Source organism: Physeter macrocephalus, chromosome 2 (assembly GCF_002837175.3).
Source record: "Physeter macrocephalus isolate SW-GA chromosome 2, ASM283717v5, whole genome shotgun sequence".
Classification (NCBI taxonomy): domain Eukaryota; kingdom Metazoa; phylum Chordata; class Mammalia; order Artiodactyla; family Physeteridae; genus Physeter; species Physeter macrocephalus.
The window spans coordinates 131,221,778-131,237,612 of NC_041215.1; the positions used below are offsets into that span (position 1 = coordinate 131,221,778).

General features: G+C 53.5%; 1 protein-coding gene across 1 annotated transcript in view; it reads right to left on the reverse strand.

Annotated features, from left to right (window-relative positions):
* The window catches only part of NMUR1 (neuromedin U receptor 1), a 13,655-nt gene extending 5,698 nt beyond the window's left edge, over positions 1-7,957 (reverse strand). The window contains exons 1-2 of the mRNA XM_055079487.1: positions 7,802-7,957; positions 2,229-3,114 (exon numbers count right to left, since the gene is read on the reverse strand). Coding sequence (XP_054935462.1) covers positions 2,229-3,114; positions 7,802-7,957 — 1,042 coding nt within the window. The remainder of the gene's footprint in view (positions 1-2,228; positions 3,115-7,801) is intronic.
* Between the last annotated feature and the right edge of the window lie 7,878 nt (positions 7,958-15,835).

Below are 15,835 nucleotides of genomic sequence, written 5' to 3' on the forward strand. Positions count from 1 at the left end.
GTTGCGGTGCGCGGGCTTCTCATTGCGGTGGCTTCTCTTGTTGCGGAGCACGGGCTCTAGGCGCGCGGGCTTCAGTAGTTGTGGCTCGCGGGCTCCAGAGCGCAGGCTCAGCAGCTGTGGCGCACGGGCCTAGGTGCTCCGCGGCATCTGGGATCTTCCCGGACCAGGGCTCGAACCCGTGTCCCCTGCATTAGCAGGCAGATTCTCAACCACTGCGCCACCAGGGAACCACTCTGTGTTGATTTTCGTTTCCTGTTTGTCATGTTTGCATCTCCAGCTCACAATCCTTCCCCTGCAGTGTCTTCCCCCTTACATTCCAGCGTGGTTTTCCTCTTAAGCCCGGATTTCAATCAGAACATTGCTTACATCCCCAGCACACAGCCTGGTGCACGGTAGGCCCTCAGAAAGAGAAGACAGGAGAAGGAGGGAGAGAAGAAAGCCAGAGCCCCAGGCCAGCAAGCAAGGCAGCCTTAAGGAAACACCCCACTTTCCCAGGGCGAGAGCCACCCCAGATGAGCAGACTCAGCCCGGGTAGGCAGGGCAGTAGGAGGCAGACAGGGGCAGACAGGTCTGTAGTGCAGGAGGCAAGCACAGAGCTCCAGGTCAGTCCCATCTTAGGGGGCTGTACAAGTGACCATGGGCTCTGGGACACTGTTCTGGGGGGTGAGAGGAGTGAGCCTCTCTCTGGGAATGGGGAAGTTCCCAGTTAGCTGGCCATAATCCCATGGTTTTGACCAAGGTCTCACCAGCCCTGTCCGGCCCTGGCTCACCCCACCTACCTGATTCAGGCTCTGTGGGATAGGGCAGGATGGGGAGGGAATCAATGACTGGCTTAGCATCAGTTTGCCTGGTTTCCCCAGGGCCACTGTTTTTGAAAAAGCACCAGGCCTAGGCCACAGTAAGATCCAGAGCCTCAAGCCAGCTGGGCGTGCCCTGGCCGGTCCCAATCCACACTTCTGCCCTGATTCTCCTGTGCTCTGCACACAGACCCTCACAAACATGCCTCCAACGACCTCTTTTAGATCATGATCCTTCCTCTGGTCCCCAGGGAACCGCAGACATGGTGTGCAGGAAATTCACCATCTTGCCTTTCCAGCACCCTGCTCCCCTTCTTTTGGGAACTTTGCTCCCCCCGGATCCCCATGTGGGTCTGTGGGGGCTGCTCACCTCAGCATCCTGCCACTCATCATGACCCAAGCCCACCAATCAGAATCCTTCCCTGGGATTTTTCCATAGCCACTAAGGGAAGAGGACAGTTAGTTCCTCAGGAAAGGGGAACTCGGTGCCTGTGGTCCTGCCTCCCAGGCTACTTAGGGAAGGACAGAACCAAAACATATTTAGGAGCAAAGATGAGAGACCTGGAGGGTCCAGAGCCCATGAACAACTCTGTCATCCTGGAGCGCAGCCACACGCCTCTGCCCTGTCTGTGGTTGGTTCCATGAGCAAGGGCTGGCTTCGTGGGTGCCACCTGTGCGTTTGCACAGAGCCCTGACCTTCGAACCTTCAAGACAGCAGCTCTGGGATTTCCCTGGTGGCACAGTGGTTAAGAATCCGCCTGCCAATGCAGGGGACACGGGTTCGAGCCCTGGTCCGGGAAGATCCCACATGCCGTGGAGCACCTAAGCCCGTGCGCCACAACTTCTGAGCCTGCGCTCTAGAGCCCGCGAGCCACAACTACTGAGCCCGTGTGCTGCAGCTTACTGAAGCCCACGCACTTTGAGGCCATGTTCCGCCACAAGAAGCCACCACAATGAGAAGCCCGCGCACCACAAAGAGGAACAGCCCCCGCTCGCTGCAACTAGAGAAAGCCCGGGTGCAGCAATGAAGACCCAACGCAGCCAAAAATAAATATAATTAATTAATTAATTAATTATTTTTTTAAGACAGCTGCTCTACTATTGCTGTCTTGACATTCTTAATGATTTTTTAACAGGGGACCCTGAATTTTCATTTTGCATTGGGCCCCACAAATTATGTAGCTGATCCCGCCATGAACCATTAGCATTTACCTTTGGTGTCACTTTCTCAAGGGTAATCTAGAAGAGTATACCAACATGCAGTGCGTGCGCGCACACACACGGGGGAGTGAGGGGCGGGGGGGTTACTCCACACCTCTCACTCAGCCTCCATCCTAAACCGAAACACTCGGCCCCTTCCCCCAGGCCCCTGGAAGCCCAGCCCCATACCCAGTGCCTGGCTCCGCCCCTCTTCCCAGCAGCAACACTTACACAACATCTTGGTCACCTGTGTCCGACTCCTATCCTGCAGCGGCTGGAGCCTGCGGCCATCGCTAGTCCTGGCCCTGCCCTTGGCCTCCTGCCTGAGAATCAGCAGCCTGTCACGCCGCAGCCGCAGCCCGATGAGCAGGTAGAGCACGCTGATGGTGGCCATGGGCAGGCAGAAGAAGAGCAGCGCGGTGGCCTGCACGACCAGGTTGTAGAGGGCTCTCCGGCGGACCAGGGTGCACACGGCCGAGTCGGGCACCGTGCCCCGGCAGGGCACGTCCAGCTGCCGAATGCCGTGCAGGCTGGTGTTGGGCAGAGAGCAGAGCAGGGCGAGGCCCCAGACGACCCCGAGCACGCGGCGCACGTGCGTGTGCGTCACTACGGACCTGGCCTGCAGCGGGTGCACCACGGCCACGTAGCGCTCTACGCTCAGGGCGGTGACGTTGAGCACCGAGGCCAGGCAGACAGTCTCGAAGAGCAGCGTGCGGAAGTAGCAGCCACCGGCGCCCAGCAGGAAAGGGTAGTTGCGCCACATCTCGTAGAGCTCCAGGGGCAGACCCAGGAGCAGCACCAGCAGGTCCGACACGGCCAGGCTGAAGAGGTAGTAGTTGGTGGGCGTGCGCATGGCCCTGTGGCGCAGGATGACCGCGCAGGTCAGCGCGTTGCCCACGGCGCCCACCACGAAGATCAACAGGTACGTGACACAGATGGGCACGAACAGCTCCGTCTGCTGGGGCCCCAGGTACTTGAGCCTGAGCTCCTCATCAGTCAGGTTCAAGTCCTGGGGGTCAAAGGGCCCCAGGGCCTTGCTGTCGTTGCAGGGCACCGGGCTCCTTGCACCCAGGGACCTGTCTCCAGGGAGGGTGGAGCAGTTGAGGCAGAGAGGAGCCTGTGGAACAGAAGAGAGAGAGACACCAGAAGAGTCACTCAGGGAATCTGGTTCTGTTGTTATTCGTCAAATCAAAGGTGCCATCGACACCAAGAAGGCCGATAAATCATATGCCGCTGAGAAGGAAAAACTCCGCCATCCGTTGTAAGATGCATCACAATTTCATCTTAAAAATGTACATCTTAGGGACTTCCCTGGAAGTCCAGTGGTTAAGACCGTGTGCTTCCACTGCAGGGGGCACGGGTTCAATCCCTGGTTGGGGAAATAAGATCCCACATGCCACGCGGTGTGGCCCAAAAAACCAAAAACAAGTATATCTTTAAAATGATAAAAAGTGGGACTTCAATTTTAAATTTCACGATCCACTGAAACCTTTGAACAGTGATGGAGACTCTCAAGCATGGGCTATGCCATCAGCAGTCACCCTTTGGGTCTCTCCCCTTTCAAGTCATGGACTTTGGGAGAGACACTCAGTTTGGGCATCTGTAAAATGGGCACAATGCACAGTATCACGTGGTCTTTAAGAGCAAGGTCTCTGGAAACAGCTGCCTGGATTCAAATCCAGCCTCCCCAGTTTCGAGCTGTGGGACTATTTGCATGGTAACCTCTCTGTGGCTGTTCCCATATTACAAGGATCCAGGAATTTAAGACATGAAAGGTATTAACACAGGGCCTGCCTGACACACAGAAGGGCCGGATTACATCACCTCACTGTGAGGACTGAGTCGCCGTGGGGACCAAGCAAGGCAGTGAAAGGGCCAAAAACTATAATGCTGATCCAAAAGTTGGTTCTTGTTTCTGTTCTCTATCACCTGAGCTGTTTGAAGTAGGAATATTTGACACCCTTGACACTGGCAGCTCTGGGGTTCCCTCTCCTTTCTCCAGCTCCCATCTCTTTGCCAGTCCACCAGATATAGTAGCTAAGGACCCGGGCCATGGAACTAAATAGACCGGCCTGGGGTCAAATGCTAGCTCTGCTATCCTCTTCTGTGACACGCCCTCACTGTGCCTCAGTCTCCTCACCTGTAAAATGGGTAAGTAGAGCCTACCTCATAGTTTCTGGGAAGAGTAAATGAAAGAAGAAACTTCTCAGGAGTGTGCCTGACACATTTCAGGCACTCAACTTCAATGCATAGTGACATGATCCTTATTTCCCACCTGGCAAGGGAAGGACAGCCTAAGGGACATGGGGCAGGGGTTGAACGGGGTTCCACTGGGCATGTGTCTTGGTGCGAAAGATCGGGAGCTGCCCTTCTGAGCCTATTCCCCAAGCCCGCCCCGCCACCACCTCCCCTCCCTTCCGAGCAACCGCGGATTTTCAGGCTCGGTTCCTGGATCCTTTCCCTGGATTCTCTTTTCAGCTCCATTTCCTGTCCTCAGATGGGGGTTTGGGGCTCCCGTGGCCCACATACCTGCGCACTTACCACTCGACTTTGTTTTTCGGGTCCGTCTCTCTCCTAGATCCTAAGTATTCTTAATCCCGAGTAGCTTTCTCCTCACCGAAGCCTCCACCCAGAAGCCTTCCCCAGCCTCCCTGCCTCTCTTACACCTAATCCCCGCATTTTGGAATCGAGGGGCATCTTCATCCACTCAAACGTTCCGCCGGCGGCCGCCGCACCCGCACTCCCTGCCCCGGCTGTTGCGGGAGCCGAGCGGGGACCGAGGCGGTGAGCTGGGAATGCGCAGGCGCCAACCCAGGTTCGAGAGGGGTTCCCTACGCCGCCGAGAAAGGTCGCTGCACCGGAGCCCCCAGCCCCGCGGCGAGCGTGGCCGACGAAAAGACAGAAATACCCCAGGAGGCTGCGAGTCCCCCGGGGAGGGGGGCGTCCCGACGGGCCCTCCGATCCCTACAGCCCGGGGGAGACCCTGCCCGCGCGCCCTTCCCGCCCGCCCGTGCCCACGCCGGCATCCCGTTCACCTACCATGCAGTCTGCGGCCCGCGAGATCCAGGGGCCGGGAGCCCACCCGCCGGGCGTGGGGCGGGCGTCCGCGGGTAGATCGACGGACAGACGCGGCGCCAGAGCGAGCCGACGGGCGGACTGAGGGCGGCCGGCGCACTAGCAGCCCTCCGGGTCGCCCCGCCTGTCAGAGGCCGGGGACGCTCTGGCCAGGACCGCCAACAGGGGGCAGTGGTGCCCCTGCAGCCCACCCGGCCGCTGAACCGAGACGCGCTCGTCTGGGGCCCCCGCAGCCGCCCGAACCGTAGCGATTGTGTTTCCCAGTGTCTGATGGGGCGCTTCCAGGAACAACCTCACCTCATGGAGCCCTCACAACAACCCATTTTACAGATGAGAAAACTGAGCCTCAGAGAGATGAAGTTCGAATGTTCTGTGTCTCACACCATGTCCCTGCGCTCCAGCGTGCTGACTCTTAGCTTAATCTCTTATTACGGTGTCCCTCCAGATCCCACCTCCTCCTGCCCCACGTTTCAAATGCACCTCCAAGGACGTCCCACCAGCCCCTCCAAGTCAACAAGCCCCAAAAGGTCTCATCCCCCCTCCTAGGCTTTACATGGGATTCCTCCCCCTCTATCTCAGTCCCAGGACAGCAGTCTCCACGCCCTCCGCCTTAACGCCCTCTCCCTTCGGGTCCTCCAGCCCCTGAGTCCAGTCCTCATCCCCCCACAGGACTGCTGCCGGAACCTCCATTCTCCCTCTGGTCTGGGCTCCCACAGCCCAGTCATCTTCCTGAACCCCCAACAATGGCATTCCTCTTCTTGAAAACCTTCTGTAGGGCCCCCCACTCCCTTCTGAAAAAGAACACCAAAGTCTAGCCTGGTTTCGGACCTCCCCAGCCCACTTGCCTTCCTGGTCCCCGGTCACTATGTTCTCCCACCCCAAATACCTCTCAGCCATTCAGATGTTCCCCTTGTTCCTCTCTCCCTACCACAGGGTGTCCGCAGGAGGGAGGAAATTGTAGCGAGGGAAGAGGCCTCCTCCTGCTCCCCCAAACTGTGCACTAGTTCAGCCCAGCAGGGAGCACCTTCCCTGCTTGGCCCACCTCCTCCAACCAGCTCCTTAGCTGAAGTTATTTCATCAGGAACTTGCTAGGGAGCTTAGAAGCGTGGATCTCACAGGCTGAAATGCTGGCTCCTGGGCCTCTTCCCAAGGTTTGATTTACTTAGTCTGGGCGAGATCCAGACATCCTCGTTTTTGATACACACACCCTCCAGAGAGCCCCAGGCCGCAGAACCACACTGTGAGAAGCACCAGGAAGGGTTAAGTATAAAGCCCCAGGCCCCAGGAAGGCTACTGTGAGCTGCGTAGAAGGAAGAGACTCGGGCCCTCTGCGCCCCGTAGAACGTGTAACCATCCTTACCACTGCTGTGTGCACGCTGTGAGACGCAGACTGCAAAGATTCAGCCCGGGGCTGGCACAGGGCCAGCACTCGAGAACAGCGGGTGGGATTATCTCTATTTAATGACAACTGGAGGCAAAACCTTCTTGCCTCAGACTCTCTCTGCCCTACCCCCTCCCCATGAGTCACGGTCCGGCCTTGGAGACTGGGAGTTAGACCCTGTCGGCCTCGCTGCCTTCCCAGGAACTCCACACGTAAACACAGCCCCAGGCACAGAGAGGTTGCAGGCCGCACAGGGACACATGGGGCCCGCGTCCCTGGGGGAAAGGATTCTGGGGTGTCCCTTAGCCTCAGATGCGTGAGCCTGGCTGGATGGAAACTTCAAGATCAGGGCTGCCATCACATCAGACGAGCAGTGAGGGGAAGACGGCCCACCATGGGGTCACAGACCGCACTTGGCCCGTGATGAGCCTTGTCGACCTCTACCCCCCTCACTGGAACACACCCACGCACACCGCTGTGACCACTTCGTACAGACTCTGAGCGGCCTGAAACGCACTGCGGACCCTTTGGAGGCGCTCAGAGCCCAGGAAAGGATGGGGAAGGACCTTATCTCTGTCTTACAGAGGGAGAATGGCTCCCGCCTGTTGGGAATTCCTACCGCTGGCTGCATCATTCACAGCATTAGCAGCCATCAAAGATCATGTCAGGCTAAAAGGGTAGCCCCCCAAAAGGAGAGGCCCAGTGGCCATCACGGCTGTAGCACTGTCCAGAGGGCCCTGGGTGTCCCAGCCTCCAGGTTGGAGCTTGAGAGCACCACGGCAGCATGTCCCATCAGAACCCCATGACATCTACTGCCTCCCTCTCCATCCTGAGGTGGCTTCCCCAGGGCCGTGTCTGTCCGGGAACTCCCACAAGGCTGAGGCCTGGCCTAGATGGGTGCCAGGTTTTCTGGGTGTAGACCTCAGTCTCCTGAGCTTAGCCAGTGGACATCTACCCAGACTTGGGTGCTAGGGGCCCAACTCCACACGACAGCAAATCTGCCAAGTGTGTGCCACTGGGACCTCCAGGAGCCGGTGGGCACACCTCCCAGGTCCCGGAGCGTGTACAGGGCTCACTGGGCCTGAGGCACGTGATGAGTCCCGTCGCCCTCCCCGCACTGCTGACTCCTGGGAGGTCCAGAAACCCCACCCCGCCCTGCTTTACTGCCCTCGGGGATGAGACAAGGAGGATGAGGTGAGCTTGGAGACACTGGGGCGCTGGATGGGACGGAGGGGCAGTTCTGCAGCCGGGGCAAGGGGGACAGCCCGGGACCCACCAGTGATCGGGCTCAGCAAACACGGAGAGCTGGGAACAGCAAACATCCGAGCAGGAGAGTCGCTGTTCTTACCTGGGCACTTTCCCAGGTCAGAGCCCTTTCGACCTGGCTCTGCTCGGCTGACTCTGAGCCAGGCCATGGCCAGGAGAGAGGAGGAAAGGTCTGGGTCCCACAAGGTGGTGGGGGGCTGGGATGCACCTCGATAAGCCGTGTGGCTTGTGTGGCCATCCGTACTGCCGAGCCCCCATACCTGGTTCCGCTCACAGAAACTGGCCTACTCCCGAGAAGAGAGACAGTACAGGAAGGCAGGGGACAGGGGGGCCTGGATGAGAACCCCCACTCTGCCAGAGACTGTGCACGCCAGACCCCAGCTTCCTGGTCTGTAAACCAGCAGGAACAGCACCTGTCAGGGTGCTGTGAGGATTCAGCGGGAGAACGTGGGTTAAAACACTTCGGGCTGACGCGCTCAAGAAATGGTGGTCATAACTCTGCTCAGAATTCTCTGGGAGATACCAGAAAACTTCCAGGAGTCGGGGCTGGTGTGGGGGCCGGAAGACAGAGAGCTTCCCTCAGCAGGCTTGGGGGGAAGGTCCCCAGCAAGCTGGGGCAGGAGAGCTGGCCCCAGTGGGAGGGAAGGAGAACACAAAGCTGCGGGGAGCATGGGCAGGCCAGGCCCCGCAGCTGGACCTCGGAGACCTCAGCCTCTCCTGCCCGCGAGGAGGCCCACTTGGGACCGTCCAGCCCCTTGCTGCCGAAGGGCCATGAGCTGGTTGTGAGCTACCCCAGCCTCTCAGCTTTTGATATTGGCACAACTTCACACTTCCAGAAAAGTTGAAAGAATACAACCAAGAATTCCTATACACCCTTGACCCTGATTCACCAAGGGTTAAAATTGTACATTTCTTGAATCCTTTTCTGTGTGTATGTATATGTGTGTATGCAATTCTTCTGGACTCTATGAGAGTCAGTTGCAAACAGAATGCCCCTTTACCACTTAATACTTCAGTTCTGGTTTAGTTTCAAAGTGTTCCATGAATATTATTAATTCTACCTTCCCATAGGCAGTGGCGTACCAAGGGGTGAGGGTAGAAGGAACAGTCAGCCTGGCAGGAATAATATCTTTCCACTCGGCACTTTGTGATTATAGAGAGCAGACCACTTCCAGCTGGTCTGATTACCACTTTACCTTTCTTCCCAATTATCGCCATTCCCAAGGCAGACTGCTTTCAAGCCAATAGATACAAAAGCAGTATTCAAAGTGCTAGCAAAAAGAGGCTCAGGATTACAAAGGAAATAACATTAAATTGGAGAAAATAAAGAACCTAAAAGCAGTGAAAAAGTGACAGCTGTTTGTGCATGTGCGTGAGTCTTTCTAGGGTTATCGCAAGGTGAGTGAAAAGTGCCGGCTGTATCCACCAGCAATCGTTAGACACGGCAAAGGGCACAAAACACAGGGACCCGGAGAGTGTGTGCTGGGGGTTAGGCATCAGTGTGGGTACAGTTGGCCCAAAGTTAAAGAAGGCCAGGAGTCTGGGCACTTGAAGGCAGCATGCCAGAAACGCCGCTGCTGAAATTCTTGTCGCAGGTGATGGTGGGCTCCTGTGCCAGATGAGGATCTTGGTTTGCAAATATCAAAACTGGCTCTGGCTAATTTAGGCACAGTTTCCGGAGGACCATCAGGTAGCTGAAGACCCCTTGCAGCTGAAAGGGCTGGTGGTGTGGCCCTGTGTCCCCTGGACATGATCCCCAGTCCAGGACCATGTCCCTACTTCTTTGAGACACTTGATGGACCCCTGCCCCGGGGTGACGCTCCGGATGCTGTGAAGTTGGATCCTACCCCAGCACTCTCACTGTTTGGGACAGGTGAGCCTTCAGGCCTTCTGGAGCGGAGGAAGGCAGATGCCCCGCCCAGAGGGGCATCCACAGCCCCTGGCAGACAGCGCAGCTGCCAAGCAACCAAAACAAAGCACACAAGTCTCTGCCACCCAGGGGTTCAAGACCTCTTCAAATGCACCAGCATCAGAGAGAGGGGCTGGCGCTCACGTGGGCACAGGGGAGCCTGGCATTGGGGGTGGGGTGGCTTGGTCCAACAGGCTCACAAGTGTCTTTTTGGAAAACTATGCCCAGGAGAACACGTGTCTGCAAAGAAGATAAGAGATTCCAGTTATGCAAAGTTGGAAGGACCAGTTCACACTCCTATTTGAGGGAGCCACATCCAGGAACTGAAAGTTTAAACCCTTTTTGGTCCATTTGGACTAAAAAAATGGCAGACTTATATAAACAGCCTGTCCTCAAGTAGACAGTGTCAGTTCTCCTCCCAGCTACCTTGAGACGGATATTATAACCCAGCAGCCCTCAATTCTGAAGTTGACAGTGGTTATCTCTGGGGAGTGGATTAGGGTAAGAGGAGGGGAGGTAATTCTTTTTGTTTTCCGTTAAACAGATTTTTTTCAACAGTCAACATTTGTTTTTCTTATAATAATTATATATGTAGATATATATATATATTTTTATTTTAAAACGCAGTTCCGGGCTTCCCTGGTGGCGCAGTGGTTGAGAGTCCACCTGCCGATGCAGGGGACACGGGTTCGTGCCCCGGTCCGGGAGGATCCCACGTGCTGTGGAACAACTGGGCCCGTGAGCCATGGCCGCTGAGCCTGCGCGTCCGGAGCCTGTGCTCCTTAGCGGGAGAGGCCGCAGCAGTGAGAGGCCCGCGTACCGCAAAAAAAAAAAAAAAAAAAAAAAAACGCAGTTCCTTGCTTAATCCTGGTAGCTTGTCTCTGGCCAAGCCCTTCATTGGGCTCAGGCCTAGCCTGGTCAGAAGCCTTCCAAGGACAGGTGGGGAAAACTTGGACACAGAGATGCACTCCAGCTGGTCACGTGCCCTGGTGCCCCCAAGGCCCCCTCCGTATCGCTGCTATTTTGTCACCGCCAACTGTCTCACCCTCCACTGTGTCACCCCTACCACGCACCCAGGATCCCAGGCCCTGTGCGAGGAGCCAGGAGCCACAACACCAGCCTGCTCTGCTCCACTCTCCTCGCCCCCAGGTACAGGGTCTTCTGCCCTATGGTCCCCCACTCCTGGTCCTGGTGCAGGGGCCGGGATGGAAGGGCAACCTCTGCCCAGGCCCAGCATGGGCACTTCCTGGCCACCAGGGGCACACAGGGGCTTCTGGCCAGGAGCCTGGACCCAGATCCCATCCCCTATATGGTCCCTGTGTCGGGGTGGGACGCATCATGCCTAACAGCGTGGGCCTGTGGGCACTTACAGGCTTTAGTATTGCTTCCGGGGGGAGGGCGCCGTCCTCTCTATCTCTCCCTACTTCTCACTCCCCGTGCAAAGCCCTGATCTTGACCAACCACATCCCTCATTGAATGACCTAAAAGGACAGCACAGGCCTGGCTGAAACCCCTGCTGCCCCGACTGCCTGTGTGAGCTGCAGGGCCTCATTAACAATCTTTCCCCAGCTGCTGTGAGGATGAAATAATTCTTACAGACTCCGGGGTACATGTGGCATTTTTAATGACAAAATACATTCCAGAAAAATTTTGCAAGACTAGTACAAAAAGGGAATTCCCTGGCTGTCCAGTGGTTAGGGCTCCACGCTTTCACTGCTGAGGTTGCGGGTTCAATCGCTGGTCCGGGAACTAGGATCCTGCAAGCTGCACGGTGCAGCCGGGGTAAAAAAAAAAAAAAAAAAAGTACAAAGAACTTTTTGTCCTCAACCTTTTGAGAGCAAGTTGTTGGCCTGAAGCTCAGTCTCCCTAAATACTTTAGTACGTGTTTCCTGCAAACGGGGACCCTCTCCTGCATCACCACAACACAGCCATCAACCTCAGGAACTGCATTGAGGCATTACTGCCGGCTAATCCACAAACCCTTTCAAGTTCTGCCAATTGTCCCAGTCTGGAACAGTTCCTCAATCATCCCTTGACTTCGTAACCTTGACATTTTTTAAGATTACAAGCCAGTTATTTAGTAGGATTTCTCTCAATTAGGGCTTGCTGATGTCTCCTTACGATACATGCAGGTTATACATTTTGGGCAGGAATATCATAGAAAGGGAGATCTGCCCTTTTCATCGCATCCTATGAGGTAGCACCCAGTTTTGATTGGCCCTGCTACTGAAAATGGTAATTTTATTCCCTTGATTAAGGTGGTACCTGCCAGGTTTCTCCTCTGGAAAGCAGCTACGTTTCCTTTTGGAATTAGTTTGTATTTTGTGGAGGGTACTTTTGAGATCGTGTAAATATCCCATTTCTCATCAAACTCTTACCCGCTAATTTTAGCATTCATTTATGATTCTTAGATGAATTAATTATCGGTTGCCAAATGGTAATTCTAATTCTATCATTCCTTCATTGATTCGTTGGCATTGTACTGTAAGATAAAAAATTTTCCTCTCACTATTTACATCCTTGTGGACTCAGGATTTCTTATTGTATTCAATGAATAATAGTCCATTATCATTATTCATCATGTTTAAATTGTCCCAGATTTGGCCAGTGGGAACCTCTTCAAGTTGCCTGCTATATCCTTTTCACATGTCTTCATCATAAATATTTCTGTGTTTTCTGGCACAATCAGATATTCCAGGCTCATCATGTATTTCCCTGCACCAGTCTGGAATCAGCCATTTTCCAAGGAGCTCTGGTTCTTTTCAGCAGAGACTGGAGTTTAGAAACCAAGATCTGGGTGCCATGTGTGCTCATTACTACCAGGGTCTTGCTGCCCCCAGGCCATCTCAGGAAGCCCAACTAGGGAATACATGTATAAACATAAATATACACGTAGGTAAACATAACACACATATATGCACACATCAATATTTATTTGTATATCTAGCCATAAACATTGAAAAACATGAACTGACATCAGTACCCCTAATTCCAATCCAACGCCACAGCATTCATCCTTTACTATCCCTCCCTGACAGTGACAAATGTGCCTTCTGTTACTTTCAGCATATTTACTTACTAGGTGGACCCGCCACAGTATATAACCAATCTTGCCCACCCCTCCTCACCCACTCAAGTCTAGCTCTGAGCTGTCCCTGCCCCCTCCCCTCCTCTAGCTGAGAAGCATGCAGGACACCCTCCTCACTGCACTCAGCCTCCCAGATAGAGGGAAACAGGCTCCCTCACCATGGATGAGTATTACAACATTTCTGGAGGACAAATTGGCAATAGCTACCAAAATATTGAGATTTACCCCTTCGGCCCTGAAACTTTACCTCCAAAAATTTATGGGAAAGAATAGTAGCTAAAATACAGAGATAAGTGTGAGAGGGCATGAGTTACAACTTTGTCTGTAATAATGAAAAATGGAAGACAACCTAAGTTTTCTTTATTAGCTCCTGAAAGCAGAGCGCCCTGCGTGCCTCCCAGAGTCATCTGCCTGAAGGACCAGATAACTGGTTTCTAATTGACTTCCTCCGGAGCTCTTAGCTCCCCCTGTACTTCCTGACTGTGTTTGTACAAGAGTCCAGAGGGTTCCTGTGTGCCAGAGAAGGTCTTGGAGCAGCAAGAGGAAAATGCAAAGCATGTGCCTGAGCAGGGACCCTCCCTCCCCAGCTGAGGCTGAAATCAGAGTCAGGCCAAGGGGAGGCGACAGGGGACCCCAAAGACATCTGCTATCTCTGTCAATAGGGAATGGGCACAATAAATGGTGGAACACGCATATTAATTGGCACTGTGCATGCATGTGAAAGATGGAGGCTGATCTACACATGTTGCCCTAGAAAGGCACCCAGGCAAGATATGTTGCCAAGAGGAGCCTGAAAGAAACATAGCAGCAGGAAGGGTTGGATCCCAGGCATATATATTACTAGGTTGTTTTTTTTAAAAAAGAAAAACTAGAGTAGGTTTTTTTGTTTGTTTTTTGCGGTATGCGGGCCTCTCACTGCTGTGGCCTCTCCCGTTGCGGAGCACAGGCTCCGGACGCGCAGGCTCAGCGGCCACGGCTCAGGGGCCCAGCCGCTCCGCGGCACGTGGGATCCCCCCGGACCGGGGCACGAACCCGCGTCCCCTGCATCGGCAGGCGGACTCTCAACCACTGCGCCACCAGGGAAGCCCCTAGGGTAGGTTTTTATGCCCACGAAATTGTTGAAGAACATACGTCAATCAGGCAACAGTGATCGTTTCTAGAGAGTGGGATTATAAGGGACTTCTACTTCCTAAGTAATGTATTTTTGTGTTGTTTGTATTTTCAGCAATGTGTATTGCTTGTATAATCATAAAACAAACAAAAATCAAGTAAATCATTAAAGAAGTCTGTGGAATCTGCTGAAACAGCTGTTGACCAAGTAAGGGAGGAACAGATAAGAACGCACAGGCAGGGGAGGGGAGGGATATTAGCATGAGGACAAGTGTTGGGTGGTGGTGGGCCTTTCGGCAAGGAAGGAGGACACAGGAGCCCTGACGTGGGACGGATCTGATCACTATAATAGGTGAAGTCAGCACCCTGCCCTTATCTCCTGTGAACATCTGCAAATACAGCTCATACACAGTGACAATTTCCTGAATCTCTCTCTCTGCCTGAGGGTGTTCTTTAGCATGGTGGTGTCTTCAGGGTGTTCTGGTTTACGCCAAAAGTGCCAGGAACTTAACTCCCCAGAAACAACCCTCCTATGGGGGGATGGGAATGGATGGATAAATGCCCCACATGGTAGGCAGCTTCCAAGATGGCCCCCAATGAGCCTTGCTTCCTGGTATTCACACCCCATGTAGTTCCCTCCCACACTGAATAGGGTTGAACTATGCAATTGCAGAAATGACGGTGTGTGACATCCAAGGCTAGATCATAAAAGCATTGAGGCTTCTTCTCCTCTCTCTTTTGGACCACTTGCTCTTGGAGGAAGCCACCTGCCCTGTTATGAGGATGCTGAAGCAGCCCCGGGGAAGGTGTACGGGGTGAGGAGCTAAGGACTCCTGCCAACAACCAGCACTAACTTGTCAGGCAAGCGAGCAAGCCCCCTTGGAAGGGGGCCCTCCACTCCCAGTCAAACCTTCAGATAATTCCAGTCTCATGAGAGACAGTAGCTAGAACCCTGAGCCAGAACCACCAGTTCAGCTGCTCCTGGATTCCTGACCCTTGAAAAAAGCGTGTTATGTAAATGTTTATTTTTTTAAGCTGCTAAGTTCTGGAGTAATTTGTTAAGCAGCAATAGCTAACTAATAGTCTCATACACTCCTGGTAGGAATGTAAAACAGAACAACCACTTTGGAAAACAGTTGGTGGTTCCTCAAATGATTGAATATAGAGTTACATATGATTCAGCAATTCCACTCCTAGGTATATTCCCAAGAGAAATGAAAACATTTGTTTACACAAAAACTTGTATACAAATGTTTATAGCAGCATTATTCATGATAGTCAGAAGGTGGAAACAACCCCAAATGTCCATCAGTGGACAAATGGAGGAACAAAATGTGGTATATTCATACAATGGAATATTATTCGGCCGTAAAAAGGAAAGAAGTACAGGTACATGCTATAGCTTGACTGAACCTTGAAAAGTGAAAGAAGCTGGTCACAAAAATCCATGTATTATATGATTCTATTCATACGAAATGGCCAGAATAGGCAAATCTATAGACACAGAAAGTAGATTGGTGGCTGCTTAGGTTGAGGTGGGGTGGTGGTGGATAGGAGTGACAGTTAAACGTGTGGGATTTCTTTTTGAGGCTATGAAAATCTTCTAAAATTGACTATGGTTGGTGATGGTTGCACATGTCTGTAAATATTTTAAAAACCCATTGAATTGTATACTTTTAATGGGTGAATTGTATGGTATGGCAGTTATATCTTTTTTTAAATTAATTAATAAATTTATTTATTTATTTATATTTTTGGCTGTGTTGGGTCTTCATTGCTGCACGTGGGCTTTCTCTAGCTGCGGCGAGCAGGGGCTACTCTTCGTTGTGGTGCACGGGCTTAGTGAGGTGGCTTCTCTTGTTGTGGAGCACAGGCTCTAGGCGTGTGGGCTTCAGTAGTTGTAGCACACAGGCTCAGTAGTTGTGCCTCAAGGGCTCTAGAGCGCAGGCTCAGTAGTTGTGGCGCACGGGCTTAGTTGCTCCGCAGCATGTGGGATCTTCCCAGCCCAG